The sequence below is a fragment of the Patella vulgata genome, chromosome 2 (genome assembly GCF_932274485.2).
Source record: "Patella vulgata chromosome 2, xgPatVulg1.2, whole genome shotgun sequence".
Classification (NCBI taxonomy): domain Eukaryota; kingdom Metazoa; phylum Mollusca; class Gastropoda; family Patellidae; genus Patella; species Patella vulgata.
The window spans coordinates 68116204-68138578 of NC_065880.2; the positions used below are offsets into that span (position 1 = coordinate 68116204).

Below are 22375 nucleotides of genomic sequence, written 5' to 3' on the forward strand. Positions count from 1 at the left end.
GCTAGTTCTATTCAAATGGCGTACGTGTTCATCATTGACTGGACTGCTTTCTTTCCGCTTCCATATTATTAAAAATATTCAAAACCCGACAGACGGCGCGACGCTTCCCGACAAACTGAGCATTCATTCCCGACAAGACCATAGCCTTCCCCGACAAGGCCATACCCCTACCCCCACCCCATTTTCAACAATTCCTCGGCTAATGACCGATCTCACAAGATCTCACAATTCTGAGCTCTTTTCAGATTTCTATTTTTTTTCATGAAAATATTTGGGGGGGGGGGGGGAGCGGTGCCCTCCCCCCCCCCCCCCGCCTCGTACGCCTATGGTGAGTGTGAATCTACTTCCACTTGATCAACCATTTTCTTAATTGCCAGTTTTTTGTTATGAATATCATCGTGGCCGCTTATAACATTGATCATGGAAGTCGACAACTCGACAACCCGACATCGCGACAACCCGACAACCCGACACCACGACATTTTTACCCGGCATCACGAAATTTTTACACATCACGACATTTTTAGTGTCGTAATGTCGGGTAAAAATGTCGTGATGTCGGGTAAAAATATCGTGATGTCGGGTTGTCGTGTTGTCGGGTAGAAATGTCGTGATGTCGGGTTGTCGCGTTATGAAAGGCGACATCACGACATTACGACATGATACCAATCAGCCACCATAGTTATCCTTTAATACTAGAAAGTATTACAATCATCACGGACAATTAACTGTGATGCTGTGGGCGTTTATTTTGGTTATCTGCCGATCGGTCTTCAGCATTATTTAAATGCTTTCTTGTTGCCAAACTAATAGTCCAATCTACTTAATACTGCGCATAGTTTCGATTTAAATGAAAGAAGTCTGGGCTATTGCCCTTAGATCACTTTTTAGAATCTTGTTGACAATCTAGGCCACCATTTTCGACCGATGATACTTAGAATATGTATTATGGACCAAAACATCTCGAATGAGTTTCATTTTGGTGCATTGGGCTTGCACCCTTTTCCGAAAACCTTAAAATTAGGAAGGCTACTTTTGAAGGTTTTTTTTATTCAAATGACGTACGAAGCATTTGGGTCATGAGAGGATAAGCCTTATCGATAATTAGCGTTCCGCGACTTTTCGTTCCAGCATTATGCCCCTTTAACCGAAATCTTTGTGAATGCAATAGAGAACCAGTGGCAGAAACAACTGCTAAATGTTTTTTAATTTGCGGCAATAAGTAACACACACATCTTTGATTATTTTTCTCACCAAAAATCGTATAAAACTGTAACTCAAAGATTTATAGGCCTACCGTGCCTCTCTGAGAACTGCGTCCCAGGGCGGGCAGCCGTTTGGTGGCACCGTAATATATTTTGTATCCTCTGCAATACTCAGGGATTGACATTAAGTGGCGACAAATATTTTTCAAAGCCATTTAAAAGTTTCTTGGGGGGGGGGGGGTCTTCGATTGAAAGCTCCACGATTCAATTCTCTAGATCCCCAAAATAATGAGAATCGAATGAAAGAGGGGGGGGGGACGGGCTACTCCCCACGAGTTAAGTATAAGGAAATATCTCAAGCAACAAATTCGCTATGTCTAATTACGTCACGATCCTAATCACACCACCTCTATGGGATTAAAAGAAATGTGTAAGGACTTACTTCCTCCCACCCGATGGTAATTCTGCCAGTCCCGACCGTGAGGTTCCGGGCTCACAATTGTGCTAGCATCTCTATTCTATGTCCCCGTGAACGCAAATGTAGATTTAGAGGGAGATAATTCGTGAAATACTGTTTTGCTGCTTGTTCGATAACCCCTTTTTCATCGTCGGACAAGAAGAGAAGGCGGGAAGAAAATATTTCCATACATATAATGCAGATACTGGCTTTGATTGAATATTCATGATTTACGACTCTAATCTTACATCTCTGGTCAGAATTTTCTTTTCGTTCGTTTAACCCACAAGGAAGAAGAAATTAAATATATTCATTTATTGTACCGAATAGATGTTTTAACAAGCATAATATCAATCTTATATTTTGTATTTGAGCTGAAATATAAATCTGAAAATAGAGGAAGGCCTACTTATTTTAATAATCATGCCTTTTTTCAGAATTCAAATGAACTGGTATTCACATCTGCGCCTATTCACAATTACATCCCCACATTCCGGGGGCGACTTTCTCAGACCCCGTCGCCCCGAAAATACTACACGGCGAACAATTTTAAAAGTCCACACGTGTTTAAACAAGTCCTGTGTTACATATATTTATTGGTCTTATTGTAATGGCGAATAGTGTGTTGTCTTCACACTGGAAAACCATGAATAAGTTATGAAAAAGAGTAGCGTCTACATGAATGGTTCTGAATTGTGTATTGTCAACTGGTAATTGAATAGTAAAAGGTCATTTGAAATTGTATTATTTGAGTGAAAAAGGCGATATGGAAGGTAGTTCTGTTGACCCCATAGAAGGTAAGATACACGTGTAGGCCTATTACGGTTTGGTTATATAGCGTTATATATAGGGTTGGTTATATATCGTTATAACAGAATTAGAAATAACCTACTATGCCATGTATTCAAAGTGTATATAGAAATATACTAAATACAACGATATAATATGACGGTGTATAATTAATTACAGCAATGTCAAGTGACTAAGATTAAATGAAAACAGGCTTGACACATATTCATTGTGTAAATACTGAAAAGTGTCAGTTGCTGTCATAACAATGCTGTCTAACATTATAGTCTTTAATACAAGTCAATTCTTATTTATTAATTTCAAAGTCAATTACAAGGCGGGTGTTGATACTAAAACTGAGACGTACCCAATTGAGAGTGTAGCGGGTGCTCCGCCTGCCCTATTCTTTCCTCCCCTTTTCACAGTGACTCATTAGATTCGGTGTTTGACTATTTGACTGTAGGGTGTTCTGGGGTTCGATCCCGGTGTTGACCGAGAAGATCCTGTAGATTTTCAGTCTGGTTTCAGTGGTGCATACCGGGGGTGGGTAGGGGAGGGCTGGCAAGATACGGCGTCTATGATGTAGAACCGGAAATGGTGTGCATGAACACAGGGGTACGGGGAAATTTTTGACTGGGGGGGGGGGGGGGGGCGGTGGTGGTTGGTGGCCAAAAAATGTAGTTAGGTTCTTAGTATGTTACATAATAATAATAAATTCGCTGTTAAATTGGACACATTCAAGAACACAATATCTTTTTTTATACAACTTTTACAAAATACAATTGTGTTCCCAAATTTTCCCAGCATTTAGTGCCCAAAATGGGGGTCGGCCGCTCCCCCCCCCCCCAGCTCGTACGCCTATGATATGTGCATGAAAAAGAAGCTTTGACATTTGTAATTCGGTGAAGAGTACCTGTATTTAACATTCTATTTTTCTGCACTGACTGGGCTAATAAAGACAGGCTTACTTTTCCCTGAGTTCCAAATGCCAAGGGTTTACAGCAAGTATTAAACTAACAAGCATTCGTTATAATATTCTCTGCCAACGCTTCGGGAATTTTAATAGAAGTTGCTCAAAATGTAGAGTGTATTTTTGAAAAGCTAACAGCTTTATAGCCCGAGGTACGATTTATGGACGGATTGTAAAAGCAAGATATTTCTACTTAAAATAAAGTACAGGTTGATTTTCAACCCAATTTATCAACTGAATACCTTTTCAAGGAAGTCCCTTTAAGGTTGAGGTTTTCTCCCTAAAATTTTTAATCAAATACCGGTCACCTTAACGTAAAGGGAATACCTTAAATTTAAGGTGAAACTGCACCCTCTAGTAGTTACATACTTTTACGGTATTTTATTGAATATGAGGCCTGATGTGAGTTTGCCCACGCGATGATGGTATATATTGTTGTCCCACGGTTAGGCCTATATCATATAAATAGTCAGGCTATCAGAAACGTTTATTAACAATAAAATACCCAGTCGATATAACAATGTCCCCAATCAATAAGAAAATACCATTCATACAAGTTTCTCCTTTGTAACAATTACTGTATAGGAATAGACCACTCGTAAACAAATTATACTTGCGTGTTCTATGAAATGTATCGATACCTATAAGGCTTGTCAAACATTTGTTGAAACAGTTATGCGGATCGTCGATAGGTATATTTTAAAGAATTTATGACTATTTCGACGAAGATAACATAAATGCAGATGGGTTGATTAATATAGATACAGATTATTAGGATTAAGTTCGTCAGATAGTTTAATAACACGGTAAATATAGGTTTTCACTGACTCAGTATTATATTATAGTAGAGTAACGTGTTATAACTTGTTCGTTAACATTATATCTCTATAAAGTGCTTTTTACTATTACTTAGCAGCCATGTTATTAAAAGTTCATTTGAGGCTTAACTTGTATTTTTTTTTATTTGGGTCATTTTATTAAAATTTCGGGGGGGGGGGGGGCAGAGGCTGTAATATATCGTACATGTACTGGTAAAGGTCCAGCTATATTGTAATCTTCAGCCATATTGTTATCTCTACAGCCATATAGTAAGCTCTACGTTGGTATTGTAATCTCTTCAGCCACGTCGTAAGCTCTACGGTCATATTGTAAACTCTTCAGTCATATTGTAATGTCTACAGTCATATTGTAAGTCCCACAGCCATACTGTAATAATTTTCCGGTGTGCCCCCCCCCCCTTTTCAGTGGTGCAGGATGGAGAGAAGTTGGGTCGAAAAGCCGAGGTCCCGTGTACAAAATGGCGTGCACGTTAAAGAACCCTTGACAGTTGTAATTCATATTAAGAGTTTAGGTCGTAAGTGCCGCTGTCCGGGGAAAATTTGCCTCATAGCGCATTGTATACGGCGTATGTCCGTCTACATTAGCCCAGTCGCTGCAGAACAGTAGGCCGTTAAACCCCATTTCATTTCATATTGTAATCTTTACAGCCATATTGTATTCTCTATAATAATATTGTAACCTCTACAGTCATGTTGTAAGCTCCTACAGCCATATTGTAAGCTCTATATATATTTAAATGGACTAAATCGCTAATATGTGGGACCAAGAAATTGACACAAATGGGTCGCAACACATATACATATGTAATAATGTAATATGTATGTATAAAAACTGATTTACATTTAATCGTTTCCGTTTTTACTCTAATTTCAAATCAGTTATGTTCGGTGAAATACGCCAGAAGTCTCAATGGAATGGCAATCTCTAGCGCCTGGTTATTTCAGTCTACAACGATAGTATTTATTGCGCAGAATATGGCATCACCTTCTGACATGACTTGTGAAATACGTCTAGTCCCTTGTTACAAATGGCTCTGAAACGATTCATGTACCGTTATTTTGTCTTAAATATTGGATATCAGAAGCCCATCTTTTCCCGGTAAAATCACAACATCAATGTTGATTTAATTTGATAAATAATTCGTGTTTTCAATGTCGAAGACTTTGGATGATATGTTAGAGACTTGGCTACTTTAATACTTCGTGTTTAGAAGATTTAACTCGAAGACTAAGACAAAATACCTTGTAAATAAATGCGACAAATTTAGCGGTTCTAGTGACAGTCTAGATATACTACTATACGTGCATTACAAAACTGGTATTCATTTCCCACTGCATAAGTTAACATACTTTTCGCTTCAATGGAGACGGCGCAAAAATTGGTAATAAATAACCTTGTAGATTTAGGCCTATTATAAAAATATTTCCTTTCAATCATGTCCTCACAAACCTCATTTTATTTTTCAACAGTGGGCCTACTTTATAAGACGACACTGATGGGGTTATTGTCCAAGATTCTTAAAGCATGAGAAACGTATTTTAATTAACACAAACTTAGAAGTGTGGAATATTATATCAGATATGGATTCTTAGGCCAAAGGACAACAAAAGTGTGTGAGTCATGTGAACGCTTCATATAGTGAATATTAATTTAAACGTGAAACCATTTTATTACTGTGTACATTTGTATATAGAGATGTGGGGTTGATAATATCGTGTACCTGTGACCTATATTCACTTTTTGTAATGAAATGTATACTCTTATTTCGAATCTTAACTGCCAAGGCTCTTTTACTTGCACGCCGACGTGTACACGGGACATCGGTTTTCGCAATAGCGGATTATCAGTGAGGCTGATGAGGCTGCAGCCTCAGGCCCAAAGATTTTGTAAAAAAAATTTTTTTAGACTTGTTTGATACGATTAAAAACGCATAGACAATGAATGTTGGGTTTAGGCCCAACGGGAATCAACAAAGGCCCTCACCCGAAATTAATTAGGCCCTATTGTTTGGAGATCTGATCTTATTTTTTAAACGTAGGCCTACAATGTACGTTAAATCCTTGTAAGTTTTCGGTTATGTCTTGCTTAATATATTGTATCCACGTGACGTCATTTATGGGCATATAAAGTTACATTACCAATATCAAACGACTTTGGCTTAAGAGAGAGAGAGAGAGAAATGGGGTTTAACGTCCACTCGACACAAACTAGGTCATTTCGGGACTAACATGGTTTTAATTTTATTTCAATAATTCGCTTGCGCGTAGGGGTCTTTAGCAGTGGGAGGAAACCGGAGGACCCGGAGAAAACCCACGAGGTTGGACAGACGACCCTACTCCTTGTCACGTACAACCGGGGATTCGAAACCACGCCAGTCCACTCAATGACAGGCTTTATGATACAGCGCGCGCACGCTAACCATTCAGCCATCCAACCCCCCTTTAACTTAAGAAAAAATATCTAGCAAAAGATCTTGCGCTAGTTTCGATGTAAACACCCCATCATGAGGAAATATTATCCTTGAAAATAGGTGTATGTACAGTTGGTTTCCGGTGACGTTTCTGCTGTCAAAGCATTTTGTACGACAAATTTCAATAGTTATAACTAATAATAATATTATAACCTCAGTAACGAATCCCGTTTTTAATGTTAGCAACTACCTTGGCTCTAACTTTAAAAACTAAATAGGCCCTCCAGCAACTGCCGCCTCAGGCCTTGGTGGAGCTTAATCCGCCACTGGGTTTTCGTACCATTCGAATGGCTAAACAGTGTTCCTTGCCAGGCTTCCCGCCCTGCACCACTGACAAGAGACACTTTAAGCATAGTTATACCCTTTCTTGTATATGTTGGGTTAATGCGTGTTGCTATTCGGCTAAAAATATATTAAACAATTTTAGGGTAGAACCAAACATGTAGATGACAGTGCCATGGTATGATAAACGAAATCGAAAAAACGCCTGAAACATAATGACCTAGTTAAAGTAAAATTAAAAAAAAATCCATAATAACACTTTTATTTACAATTGTTTATTCATTTATCACGATATACCCACAGCAGCTGTCACCTCTACTATTGAAATTAGTTTTTAATTAATTAATCATTATATAATTACATATATTATTTCTATCTGTATAGGTGTAAATTCCCAGCGGAGATTGATTTTATATTGATTATTGAAGAAAAATCAGATAGACTTCTTTCTTAACACCAAGCCTGACACACTTTTCAAGCATTTTCACTTGATACATCAATATTTATGAAAATGAGAATCAAATTATGTAGAGTTAATTAGTTTTAATCCGATTAAGGACCCATTTTGTAAACAGAATGTGTGATACAGATAGAAATGAAATGAAATGGGGTTTAACATCCTACTTTTCTGCTCCTATATACTGGGCTAATGAAGACGGGCATACGCCATACAGCTATGACGGAAATTTTGCCCGGGCAGCGGCACTGTCGCCTACTCTTATATCGAATTCCAACTGCCAAGGGATCTTTTACGCGCATGCCAATGTATACACGGGACCTCGGTTTTTCGTATCATCGGAAGGACTAGACAGCTGTCCTTGTCAGGCTCTCCGTCCTGCATCACTGACAAGGGGGAATCACGCCCGAAAATCGGGATGAACTTTCTCGGCTAATGCAGGGATCGAACACGTACCCGACCTCCAGGCTAGCGAGCCAGCGTCGTACTTAGCCACCGTGACTATGGTCTGGGGAGGGGTGGGGATTATATTAACCGTTGTTGATCGGATTAATCAATGATCTGAAAGAAACTTCTAAATTTTATACAACAGACACCAATGAATACATAATATAGGTTCTTCATTTCCCAGGCGAAATCCTTTCTGGATGCAAGCACTAAAATTGGTATGAGTGTCCCTTTGGTCATTATTCCAGATGCAGATATGAAATTAGCAGTTTGATTACGCTTCTCCTATTATACTTTTATAATTTAATTTGAATCAAAATCTTGGGTTATATACAGCCGTAAAATGTAGTTGTCGTCAGCTTAAATAAGTTTAATGATTGCAACAGACTTGATTAAATTTTCGTTTCGAAATATGTAACATATTTAGTTCCGTTTTATCTTAAACTGCTGATTGTTGAAAATTAAATCAATTTTATCTCAACTTTATCTCTGTCTTCATGTTTATTACACAAATCGACGAGGTCTGTCATTTAACTCGGGTTACCAAAGTTAAAGTCTTGGAACATGTAAGAGTTTATTCTATATATTTCCTATTATATATTTTATCAGGAAGCTCCCAAGCAAAAATTCTGTCTTCCAAAGAAATGGCATTAACTGGCGTCACCAATGCCAAATTTAGGTGGTCTAAAATATTTGATACGAATAATACAGATGTTAAGTTGTACCCATCTTACAAAACGGTAAGTATAAGCAGATTTAATCCTACATTACAATTAATTTAGGACTTAAAATGACAGTTTTGTGACCGGGGAGAAAGAGGGCAAAGGGCATTATTTTTGTTAACATCAACGTGTGTGTGTGTGTGTGTGTGTGAGTGAGAGAGAGAGAGAGGGGGGGGGGTATTTAAAACTGATTAGTTATATCCCAATAGGCCTACTTAAATTAGCAATTAACATCTGAAATCTTTAACGCAAAATGTTGAGTCGTTTGGTTTGGGCAATTTCACTGTCGAATTATATGGGTGTCTGGATAATTGCGACGATCACTTAACTGCAATCGGATAAAGTATACGGACATGGTTATCCACTGAAATTTGGGGATTCGTGGCCAACTTTATAAATCTATAAATTGAAAGTTTGAATCAAAGAGCTTCGAACAGTTGCTCATAACTATAAGATAAAGTTTTCTAAGAGGCTTTCACACAAAATAACCAGTTTTATTCACTAAAGTATGACTGGGGCGACTGCTGTAAACAATGGGTTGCTATCAAAAAACCCCTCAAGTTTTATACCCTTTCTCTGCGGTTCAAATCTTCAACAAAATGTTAAAACTCGAGCTAATTAGCTTTGAACCTGAACAGTTAAACTTTGATTACCCAATTATCCTGAATCCCAACTCAAGGGTAATAAAAACTTGAAACTTTGTATCTTAAAATGATTTTAAAGCAATTTGGAAACACCGTTAATTTGCTGACATGACGACCAGGCTTCTTAATCAGTTAATCAGCTAATCCATTTTGTCAGCTTTATAGTAAAAATGGATTAATCCAAGTTTAACAATAGATAGAAAATGAAGCTTTGAACGGACCTGTGTTAGAGAAATCGAATGATTAAGACACATTATAACCAAGGTTATTATCTGATTAAACGACAACGCCCACCTTTCACACAATACGTTCTTTCTGTTGTAGCAAGACGCAATTATATTAAAATGGGTTCCAACACAGTGTGCCTATTTCTCCAGTGAAAAGGTAATCCCATGTGGAGATCATAGTGGAGAATTTGTAATTAATGGGAAAGTGTATCCACTAGAAGTATTCCAAGTACGAAATTTCAATTTTGAGATCGATCTATTCATTAACGAAGGTAAGTCACACTTTAGCTATTTTGAATTTTGAGCTTCTCAATTTAATACTTCGTATTTGTTTATAGATATTAATATTTTAGAATATAATTATAATATTAACATTCAACAAATATTTATAAGGTAATTATTTTCAATCTGCGGCTGAGCATGATTTGGCCGCCGTACACGACCCTGATTATAATTATTATATTCATTTGATGCCCGCCAGTACACGTGAACTCCATTAACGAAACCTCATCTGAATGAATTTACCGCACAATTTCCATCCTGAATCGGTTTGAGGACATTTTTGATAATCAGTTTAACCCCAGATTCGAGCGGTGCACGGGAATTTGCATTGGAAGAAAATATTTCAATGTTACCGAAAAATATTTCATCAACCAATGGATTGATGAAAGTTCCAAACTTATCTTATAATGATTTAAACGTTTGTCCCGAATTTGCACTCTTTCACAAATCACGTAAAAATATATATATATATAAAGTTTGCTTTGTTTTTTTTTTTATATAAACATGACAGATATTTGACGTGCGAGTTCGCCGACGCTGGATTACAATTCACTTTACACTACAGAATCCGAATGTGTCAGTTGGAACTGTTGAGACCAAAATGTGCAAATAGATTTATTTAACGTCCGCTTCAACCGGGGTGATATTAAGATATAATAAATTCTAATGTGCCAAATATTTAAACTTTGGCCATTCCCGCGGTTTGATATCTTATCTTTCTAAAAAAAAGAAGAAATAATTGGTATTGGCCTATTCAATCTCCTAATTTTTTTAACACCGCCAATATTCAAATATTATGTGACATAGAATTGACCGTATTAAGAAATGCTAGTTTAAAACATATACATCCGAAAAAATAAAATTTGCATAAGAAACATTATTTATTTATGGTAGGTAGAGCTATCCATACAAGAAATAGAAAAAACGACGTTTTCACTCTGCTTCGTCTCATAATTAGAGGATCACGGTGGCTCGCTACCCTGGAGGTCGGTTGTTCGATCCCTGCATTGGCCGAGAAAGTTCATCCAGATTTTCCGGCGTGGTTCTCCCTTGTCAGTGATGCACGACGGAGGGCCTGACAAGACAGCTGTCTAGTCGTTCGGATGGGGCCAAAAACCGCGGTCCCGTGTTCACATTGGCGTGAACGTAAAAAATCCCTTGACAGTTGGAATTCGATATAAGAGTAGGCCGTAGTGTCGCTGTCCTTGCAAAATTTCCCTCATAGCACACTGTATGGCATATGCCCGTCTTCATTAGCCCAGTTCGGAGCAGAACAGTAGGACGTTAAACCCCATTTCATTTCATTTCATTTCGTCTGATTAAAACACAGATCCTATTTCGTTTCGTTTTTGTAGTTCAAAATGTCATTTTACTTGTCTTTGCTACACTAGAATCTGGAAGATTTGTTATCATTGACATGTTCTGAATGGTGTGAGTGATTAGTCAATGATACGGTCTGTTACGACGAGCTTTAGACGTGATTTGCACGGAACTGTGGGTAATCCACTAGTAACATCAATGCTGATGAGTTAATCAAATGTCTGACGCCATGGGGTCAAAAGCCGCTCGTATGACCTCTGACGCGACCTATCGCTACAACCGGTCAGATAGTGTAGGCCATCGAAAGTATAAAAAAAACGAAACGAAATATAGATCTGTATTTTAATCAGATTGGTCTCATAATTATTTCAGACACGCTCGTTTTTAGGCTACGTTATAGAGAAATCGGTGGGTAAAAAAATGTAAACCTTTTGATTGAAAGGAATACGGGATCTGGATACTAATGGTCTTATCATTTAATCATTAATCCTTCGAGTGCTTCCAAATGACCCGACCTCGATAGGTAATTGCCATTACCGACCTCATATAATATCATTATCAGACATAGCTGTACGTAGTTCAACTCTGAACGTAGGTCTCATTACACTCGCCCTTACTAACATCACTGGATCTGTCAGAGGCTTGATATTCAGTCTGGTTCCAGACCACAATAATTAAGATTTTTAGTTCATCTAAATATAGCAATTCTCTCTGTCAGTCCCCATTTTCTCCCCGTAATTGCATGACCATTGCTGTTGAATTTTTGGTCTAGAATTGAAGAATATGGTTTGATTTAACATTTTCTGCCAGATTTTGGTCAATATCCTATTCATCGCTCAGAGTGATAACCTCATACATATTTGGGGCTAAGACATAGCCAGATGTAGTTCTGTCTGTAGTGAAAAGCGTCCGGCCCAACGGAAATTTGGGGAAAAGAAAGAGATAGAATCAGCCAATCTGTTTCACAGAGACTCACACTAAATAGGAAATGATTTTTACCTACAAATAATTCAAACGTCTTTATTTATTTTTCTAATAAATGAAAAAAATGTTTTAGAATTTAATTTGACGGAAGAAAAAAGTTAATATTTGGGACTCTTTAAGTCGCATCGATGTCATCCTTATCAGTGATTGTAGTGGCGTAGCAAAAATTCCCTGCTGATCAGTGTGAGAATCAGCATTGAAGAAAATGGAAATTAATTGTGGACTGCATCCATTAATTGTGGACTGCGAGTTACTCGGGTCGGGTGATTCGGTGATTCCTGATTACAATTCCTGATAATCGAGACTAGCTCTTTAGCGAAGGAATCAGTTTAGGTATCACTGGTACCAGATTTCTATAATAAGCACTGAATGTTCGGTAACCTTTTCGCAATACCTCTCTGTGAAACAGATTTGGGTACTGTGCCAGACCAATACAGAGGTATTGTGAAAGCCTTCTTATACCTCTGTATTAGACGAATGAGCGTTATTAGTTGATAAGTTCAAGTTTATGTAGCAGGAGGATCGCATGATCGACTCCAGGTCGGGGTGGCGCGGTTGCACATAACAGTTGAGACCAGTTAACAACAACAGTTTATTACAGGACAATATAATATATACTTTACAGAACAACAAAAAAAAACATTGAAAAGATACAAAATGATTATTTACACAAGTGAATTATTAAATGATGTATATATTCTATTAATTACTAATAAATGAGGAGGCAAGTTATAATGTAAGTACTATATTATATGTATTAAAATATCAAGAACAATCTATTTACATTTAATCCGTTATGACAAAGATATAAATATAGATATCAAACTAACATACCCTAAGACAGGTGTTTTCCAGGAAAATAAATGTGACCATAGAGTTGTAAACTGTATAGACAACACAATTAGGAACACTATAAAACAATAAACAAGACATTACACAGGGGATACTATATTTAATCAATGTTTACTTATGAAATATAAAGTTACCTAGTTTATATATATATATATATATATATATATATATATTAATTTGCTAATAATTAATTTACTAGTTTAGAATTACTTATATAGTTTAAAATGTCTAGTCCAGTCAAACAAATATTAAACCTACCTTGAAATAAATGATTAATTGTGCTGTAATTAAGTAGAGATGTTGATAGTTGACCAGAAAATAAAAGAGTGAAGTTAGTAACTAGGATAAACAAAGCAGGTTTCTAAGACACTTAAATTTACTCACTATCTTACAATAGCATCTCTAAACTATAAACTAAAGTAATTATAACTACTGGAAATACAGGACAATGGAAACTGACTAAAATCTTTAAACAGAATATAACACCCTACTAAAATAGTTAAAGAGAATATACCACCCTACTACATATACCTTCTACGTGACATCACATCACCAGGCGTTGATCATCAATGGCTTTTATGACCGTACATTGTTTACATAATAAGACCTTTATTTATTTTTCTAATACTTCAAAAAAAAAAATTTTCATTAACCCGCACCGACATTCTGCACACAGAGATCATCTACTTCATACTTCCAATCCATTTGGGTTTAAACATAAGTGCCTAAGTTATGGTGGTAATTGATTGTGCCATGCCACTCCTTAATAATTTCTTTATAATGAGGTAATAACTCCATAAACAAATCTAGTGACCATTTCGGAACGGTTCAATATTTTGATTTTAGGTTTTAGATAAATTAATTGGGATGTATTTTCACATTTTGTCATTTGATTACAAACCTATAGATGTGAATGTAAATACCATTACAATACGACTTTACTAGTATTGCAGGAGAGAAGTTATAAAATGTTACTCAAAAAAATGATCAATTATTTTACAGATTGTATTGAAGATACAGAAGATTCATCTGAAAATCAAAAAGTAAAAACTATAGAAATAAATGAAACAACAAACGGCGAGGAAGGAAAAATGAATGATCCAAGTCAACAGTATACTTCTAAATATAAAGACTTTAATCGAAAAAAAGCAGCTGAAAATGAATCTTTTCAGATTGATGATGGTATCACCAAAACAAATTACACAACCACATCAGAAACTACTGAACTGCCAGCTGACTTTGTAAAAGATCGGAAAGTTACAGAAAAAAATATCTACACTACTTACGCAAATAATCAACCACCAGCATCTTTACAACAACCTCTACAGCCACCTAAGCAAAGAAATCTTTTTAAATTATTATACGGCAATCAAGTGGGAAACTATGATAAATACAATTTAGATGACAGAGAAAGTCAAAAACATGAACCGACAGTAGTGAAACGGAGCTCACCCACAGGAGAAGCACCATTAGAACTGGTCAACAAAGACTTAAACATAGAGATCTCAGGTTCTGGTGCTAAGCCATTGGAAAAACCTCAATATGAAGAACCTACTTCAGATAAAGCTAAAAGTAGTAATAGTAAATTGGGTGAGATTAACTATCCTGAAACACAGACAACTAAAGAAACCAGTGAAAGAACTTACACCCCGTATCGCAGTCCTTATATATCTCAAAGAACAACAGTGATTGATAGCAGATTATCAGATGTGAGTATGGCCAATAGTTAGTGGAGTATATCTCTATTTTGTTTAAAATTTTGGAACTAAAACACTTTTAACGAAAGCAATCAAGTACTGTTTGATTTTCAATTATTTTTCACCCGCAACACATGAAAAGAAAAACTTTGATATGTGTTCCCAAACAACAAAACTTCAACTTGGTGTTGACTAAATTAAATTGTAATAAAAGGAGCTGATTACAGTTATTAATTACATAACAAGTAGTTAGTACAAAGGGGGATTTGGAGGCTGTGTGGTCTTAGGGTTTGTTCTTGATCATAATGCCTAGTTTATTAATTCGAGTATTGAGGTTTCAATCTCACACTTTTCTCCAGATTTTTGAATTTCCTCCCAGTGCTAAAGACCCCCTTTGTCAAGGAAATTACTGAATTAAAATATACCATATGTTAGTCCCAAAATGACATTGTTAGCGTCTCTCTGTCTCTCCCCATTACAAGTAGAATGTATAACAATGAGGTCAATATCCCAAATTAAATTTAAATGTGGGATAAATTCATATTTAGATAAATACTTATTTGGCTGTTCAGTTAGAGTGACACATGCATTATGATATTAATATATAAAATTGTTCTTTCAGGAAGAAAGAAAAAAATATGAAGACACAATAGCATCATTAAAGAAATTATTAGGTTCAAGAGAAGATGAAATAAGTGATTTACACCGACAACTGTCCAGTTTACGAGATATTAACAGATCGTTGAGAGATGAAGTAGATCGTTTTAAGAATCATGTATGTCCCCCATCAACAAATACATTAATAACAGCAGAGGTAAGAGGTTTTTTTTAATATAACAATTCCTATCATATCCAGAATAAATGTCCCTGTCGTATGTTTGTTTTTTTTGGAACTCATTAACTCTGTTTCTAATTGAGTTAGAATGTTCAAACTTGATGTAGATGTTCTTAATGTAAATGTCTTGACTGAGATTAATGCTACGCAACTGTCTGTCTTTCTGTCCATCATACCTTTTGGAACACAAGAATTTCAATCTTGGTGTATATGTTCGTTACGTGAATGTCTTCACTGCGTTCGATGATGAGCATTTTCTGCGTAGGCTAAGAAAATATAAGCAATTTTGATTGGGCAATGTTTTGGAACACTGTAACTTTGATTCTAATTGAGTAAGAGTGATAACAATGGATGTTTAGTTTCATTACATCATTACCTTGACTAAGCTTAATAATGAGCAGGGTGAACATCAGCCTGACTGTTGGGCTTTGGCTTGTTCTGTATTATTAACAGGTCCATGAATAGTTTCTAAAAACACAAGAAAGTGTGTTTTTGAAAAATATATAAAATTAGCCAACAAAAAGTAAATGCAATGATTTTAGTCCTTAGAAAAATGTCTATTAATTTATGAAAATACATTATTGTATTTTTAAAAAATTATGGGTGCTTACAAGGCTTGAATTACTGATTTAGGCACTGATATATTGTAAAAATAAAGGACTGTTTATTGTTAGTTATAATATTCACATTTACAACCTTATATTATGATGCATGTATGGATTAATCTATAACAGTGAAATAAAGTTTTACCAATACATGAAAGTTTTAAAGAGTGATTTTAAATTATAATATATTTACAGTATGAAAGAAGATTTGTACAGCTACAAAATGAAAAAGATATAATGGCATCAAAAGTTTCCCGTTTAAATGATGAAATACATTATTTGAGAAAAAAGAGTGAAAGAAATATAGATGATAATACCAATACAAATGATTTATTAAAAAGAATAGGTAGGTTGCTAAATATTCTTACATGTATATAAACAGTAGGCCATTCTGGTTCTCAGATGCAGATGTATCAATTTTGAACACATTGGTAGTGCAGGTGGAATAGCCTCAGCTAAATTAGCCCCTAGTATGACCATTTAGTGTATTGTTGAAATTATAGTTTATTGTCGTCGCCCCGTCCTTCCACAATTTGACGAAACATGAAATATAGGTTTATCTCCAAAAGATCTTGGTTCCTTTAGATATTGGCATGTATCGGATCGAAACTTCATGGATTATGTTCCTTGATTGTACGAAAAATTACGTTTTTAACTTGTGGACACTCTAGAGGTCACAATTTTCATCTGATTTTGAAGAAACTTGAAATACATGTTATAACCCAAAGATCTTTTTTGGTGCCTGTCGATATTTGTGCATATCGGATCGTAACTTCCTGAATTATGACCCTGGATTGTACAAAAAATCACGTTTTTAGCTTGTGGTCCATCTAGAGGTCACAATTATTATCCGATTTAAAAAAACGTTCAAATATATCACCGTTGCACTGTAATGATGGTTGGGTTCAAATTTCGTGAAAACTGCCGGACAAGGTTGTGAACCCTCTAGAGGTCACAATTTTGATTGGATTTTGATGAAACTTGAAATACATATTTATAAACCAAAGATGTTGGTTTCTTTCGATATTCACGCATATCGGATCGTAGTTTCCTGATGGTTGAGTTCGAATTTCATGAAAATCAGACCAAAACTGCCGGACAAAATGGCCACCTCCTCGAACTCAAATAGTGTAAATATATGGTTTATCAAGGTTGTTGACCCTCTAGAGGCCACAATTTTAATCCGATTCTGATGAAACTTCAAATTTATGTTTTTATCAGAAAGATCTTGGTTCCTTTCGATAATCGCGCATATAGAAACTTAACTTCCTGGATTATGGCCCCTGTTTGTTCGGAAAATCTCATTTTTAGCTTGTGGACTCACTAGAAGTCACAATTTTTATTCATTTTTCAAAAACGTTTAAATATATCCCCGTTACACATCAATGAAGGTTGAGTTAAATTTCATAAAAATCTGACCCAAACTGCCGGACAAAATGGCCGCTTCTTGTACGCAAATAGTGTAAAAGTATAATACCATGTTGTGGACACTCTAGAAGTCAAAATTTTTATTCGATTTTGTTGAAACTTAAAACTTATCTTTATATCTCAGATATCTCAGTCCATTTCGATATTCGCGCATTTCAGAAAATAACTTTCTGGATTATGGCCCCTGATTGTATAAAGAATCGCTTTGCAAAATGTGGGCGTATCTTGCCTGGCACCAATGGTTTTATTAATTATATCCTTTTTTTTTCATCTGTCAAATTTTTTATGATGTATTTATTTTTTCTTTAAGCTGAATTAGAGAGTGCTAACCGTAATTTAACTGAAGCGAATGATATAACGACATCTGAGCTGAATAGAAAAAACAAAAGAATATCTGAGTTAGTTGAAGATAAAGGACATTATAGATCACATGAATCCAGTTTATTACATGACGATAGATACTGTCCATATAAATATAAGGTAAATATATTGTTGTCGCTCCTGTCCGTCTGCACACTCTTAACATCATAAATCATAAAGTTAAATAACTTTATATATATATAATATACAAGGATTAAAAACATTTATATGGTTTGAAAGAATATAAAATAATGTCACCATGAATATAATCTAATATATTTCTGGTAAAACAAAACAAACTTGAAAACTTTGTAAAAGAAGTTATTCAAAAAGTACAGACGGTGGTCGTAACTGTGCTAAAACATCAAATGATAAGCAATTACAAGGGAGTTATAAATAGGTGAACTGTGGATTCAATTAGGCGATCTACCACCCAATTTTTAATACGCCCACATTTTCATGTGGAAGTATTATGCCGTCACCCCTGTCCGTTCACATTTTGTTTGTGGACTCTCTACAGGTCACAATTTTTATTCGAATTTGACGAAACTTTAAATATAGGTTTATATCCAAAAGATCTTGTTACCTTTCAATATAGACCTTAACATCCTAGAATATGGCCCAGATTGTACGAAAAATCATTCTTTTTTAGCTTGTTTAATGTTTTCTTTCCATCTCTTGCAAAATGTGGGCATATCTTGCATGGCAACTGCTTGTTCCAATATTTGATGTTTATTGTTAATGTTCCGTTTATTAGAGAAATGTAATCTTTAGCTGCATTAACACACCAATAGACAAATTTAATCATTAGCTGCATTAACCAATGGACACAATTAACAAATGGATAATCAATATACATACTGATTTGTGTATTATTTTTTATGTCTTTTAATATGGTTATATTTATAAACAGAAAAACTCAACAATAATTTGATTGCCTTATGATAATAATTTGTTAAAAATTATCAGCAATAAGTATAAAGCATATTTAATGAAGAAATAATATACTGTAGCCACTGGGTGATTAAGTAAACTTCTGTTGAATTTAACAGGTATATTCTAACTCTTTATACACAAAGACACCAGTTGATGACACATATAAATCTCGTTATGCTGAAAAACATCATCAAAATGGCTATAGTAGAGATGTAGAAGAAACTTTGAATAACGCACCAAATGAATATACGAGAAATCGCACTGAGGTCATACAAGGTAAGTTACTGGAAATTTACAGACAGATACAACACACATTTCAGTCCCATCTAAACGTAGTTATTCAATATTGCAGATCGACACTGTTTTGAAATAAACACAGTTGAACTGACATGCATTTTATACATGGTTGCGTATTGTACTTGGTTGTTTATGGTAGTGAATTCAGACTGTAATAACAAAGATTCCTCATCCTATGGATATTGTCTAAGACATAGTGCATAAAAACAAGAAACCTGTTTCTTTAAAAACATTGGTTTTCATATAACATCAATCTCTTATTTATTGTTCAAAATTTAGCGATATAGATAATTATTAATTCTTTAAATGACATCTAGAAACACAGTTAACTATCCATAACAAAACACAACATAAGTTTTATATGGATATAACTACTTCTCTATATTATTAAATAAAAGGGAAGTAGTTATATCCATATATACACAAGAAGAGAAATAGTTATATCCATATATACCTTGTGTTGTGTTTTGTTGTCCCCCGCCTTTCGAAGAAAGCAGGGGACTATTAAAATGGGTTCGTCCGTCTGTCTATCTGTCCGTCTGTCTGTCCGTCACACTTTTTGGGACACAATAACTCTCTTCCTAATTGAGCTAGAATGTTCAAACTTGGTGTATGTGTTTATTAGGTCAATGCCTTGATGGAGTTCGAAGATGAGCATTTTCCGCTTAGGGTAAGCAGAGATAAGCAATTTGATTGGTTGATGCTTTGGGACACGATAACTCTCTTCCTAATTGGGCTAGAATGTTCAAACTTGGTGTATGTGTTGATTAGGTCAATGCCTTGATGGAGTTCGAAGATGAGCATTTTCCGCTTAGGGTAAGCAGAGATAAGCAATTTGATTGGTTGATGCTTTGGGACACGATAACTTTTAATTGAGCTAGAATGTTCAAACTTGGTGTATGTGTTTATTAGGTCAATGCCTTGATGGAGTTCGAAGATGAGCATTTTCCGCTTAGGGTAATAATACTAATAATAGGTATTGAGTCCTGTCTGTGTCAGCTGAGGACTAACACATGTAAAGTCAAATGTTTTGTATGATTTGCTGACCGATTTTTGTCATAATTAATTAATTGTCCCCCGCCGTCTGTCTGTCTGTCTGTCCGTCCGTCTGTCTGTCCGTCACACTTTTTGGGACACAATAACTCTCCTTCTAATTGACCTAGAATGTTCAAACTTGGTGTAAGTGTTTATTAGGTCAATGCCTTGATGGAGTTCGAAAGTCAAATGTTCTGTATGATTTGCTGACCGATTTTTGTCATAATTAATTAATTGTCCCCCGCCGTCTGTCTGTCTGTCTGTCTGTCTGTCTGTCTGTCTGTCTGTCCGTCCGTCTGTCTGTCCGTCACACTTTTTGGGACACAATAACTTTCCTTCTAATTGACCTAGAATGTTCAAACTTGGTGTAAGTGTTTATTAGGTCAATGCCTTGATGGAGTTCGAAGATGAGCATTTTCTGCTTAGGGTAAGCAGAGATAAGTAATTTGATTGGTTGATGCTTTGGGACACAATAACTTTAGTTCTAATTAAGTGAGAGTGATGAAACTTGGTGTATAGTTTCATTACATCAATACCTTGACTAAGTTCGATAATGAGCATTTTCTGCTCGGGGTAAGCAGAGCGATAAGGAATTTGATTGGCCGAGACTTTGGAACACAATAACTCTCCTTCTAATTGAGGTAAAATGTTCAAACTAGATGTATGTGTTTATTAGGTCAATGCCTTGATGGTGTGTAATGAATGAGCAGTTTCTGCTTAGGGTAAGTAGAGATAAGCAATTTGATTGGTTGATGCTTGGGGACACGATAACTTGAGTTCCAATTAAGTGAGAGTGATGAAACTTGATGTATAGTTTCATTACATCAATACCATGACTAAGTTCGATATTGAGCATTTTCTGCTCAGGGTAAGCAGAGCGATAAGCAATTTGATTGGCCGAGACTTTGGAACTCAATAACTCTCCTTCTAATTGAGCTAGATTGTTCACACTTGGTGTAGGTGTTTATGAGGTCAATGCCTTGATAGACTGCGAAGATGAGCATTTTCTGCTTATGGTAAGTAGAGATAAGCAATTTGATTGGTTTATGCTTTGGGACACGATAACTTTAGTTCTAATTAAGTGAGAGTGATGAAACTTGGTGTATAGTTTCATTACATCAAAACCTTGACTAAGCTCGATGATGAGAATTGTCTGCTTAGGCTAAGGAGCAATAAGCATTTTGATTGATCAAGACTTTGGAACATAACAACTCTGCTTCTAATTGAGGTAGAATGTTTAAACTTGATGTAGATGTTCGTCTTGACTGAGTTCAATGATTAACATATCGAGCTAAAGCTAAGCAGAGATAAGCAATTTCCTTGGTCGATGATAGAGAGTGATGAAACTTAGTGTATAGTTGATAATCAGTATGATTGCTCGATACTTTTGAAAAAAATAGACGTGCGATTAATTATAATGTGTTATCTATTATTTGGGGATTTCGGCGGGGGACATCAGCCTCACTGTTGGCTTGTTATGAATAGATTTTACACTACTATTATGATTGATTGTTATTTGCTATGAAAGAATTAGCTAACATATAATTACTGCAATAGTTATCCATTCATGCTGTATTTGGAAATATAGGTTTAATAAAAAAAATGTTATAATTCGTTAATTCCTTATTCTGTCTACAGTCCATAAACATTTTCTATCAATGAATTTGTAAATCAATAAGTAACTCATTTCCATACTATAGCTTTTTATACGGCCGCATTTTCATTTGGATGTATATTGTCGTCTACCCTGTCTGTCCGCCCACAATTCGTTTGTGGACCCTCTAAAGGTCACAATTTTTAGTTGATTTTGACGAAACTTGAAATATAGGTTTATCTCCAAAAGATCTTGGTTCTTTTCCATATTGGCATGTATCACTATCAGAAACATAACTTCATGGATTATGGCCCCTGATTGCACCAAAAATCATGTTTTTAGCTTGTGGAGACTCTAAAGATCACAATTTTTATCCAACTTTGATAAAACTTTAAATGTATGTTTATAACCCAAAGATCTTGTTTCCTTTCAATATCGAAAGGGATTACAGCCCTTGATTGAACGAAAATTCACGTTTTTGGCTTGTGGTAATCTAGAGGTCACAATTTTTATCTTATTTAAATAAAAAACGTTGCAATATAACACTGTTACACCAAAAGGATGGTTGAGTTCAAATTTGGTGTACACAAATGGTGTTAAAGTATGTTAATATCAAGGTTGTGGTTCCTCTAGAGGTCAC

The 22375-nt window shown here is 35.6% G+C and overlaps 1 protein-coding gene across 1 annotated transcript; it reads left to right on the plus strand.

Annotated features, from left to right (window-relative positions):
* Positions 1-2314: 2314 nt before the first annotated feature.
* LOC126812582 (uncharacterized) lies at positions 2315-14678 on the plus strand. Its single transcript, XM_050539040.2, has 4 exons — positions 2315-2459; positions 8527-8657; positions 9608-9782; positions 13951-14678. The coding sequence occupies exons 1-4, from the start codon at positions 2429-2431 to the stop codon at positions 14676-14678; spliced, it is 1065 nt and encodes a 354-aa protein (XP_050394997.2). The 5' UTR covers positions 2315-2428.
* The last annotated feature ends 7697 nt before the right edge of the window (positions 14679-22375 follow it).

Bases quoted from the DNA above. Each gene is read 5' to 3' on its own strand.
- LOC126812582 (XM_050539040.2), top strand. From the start codon at position 2,429: ATGGAAGGTAGTTCTGTTGACCCCATAGAAG. The intron at 2,460-8,526 runs GTAAGATACACG...ATATTTTATCAG, and splicing joins TTCTGTTGACCCCATAGAAG to GAAGCTCCCAAGCAAAAATT. The intron at 8,658-9,607 runs GTAAGTATAAGC...TTTCTGTTGTAG, and splicing joins TGTACCCATCTTACAAAACG to CAAGACGCAATTATATTAAA.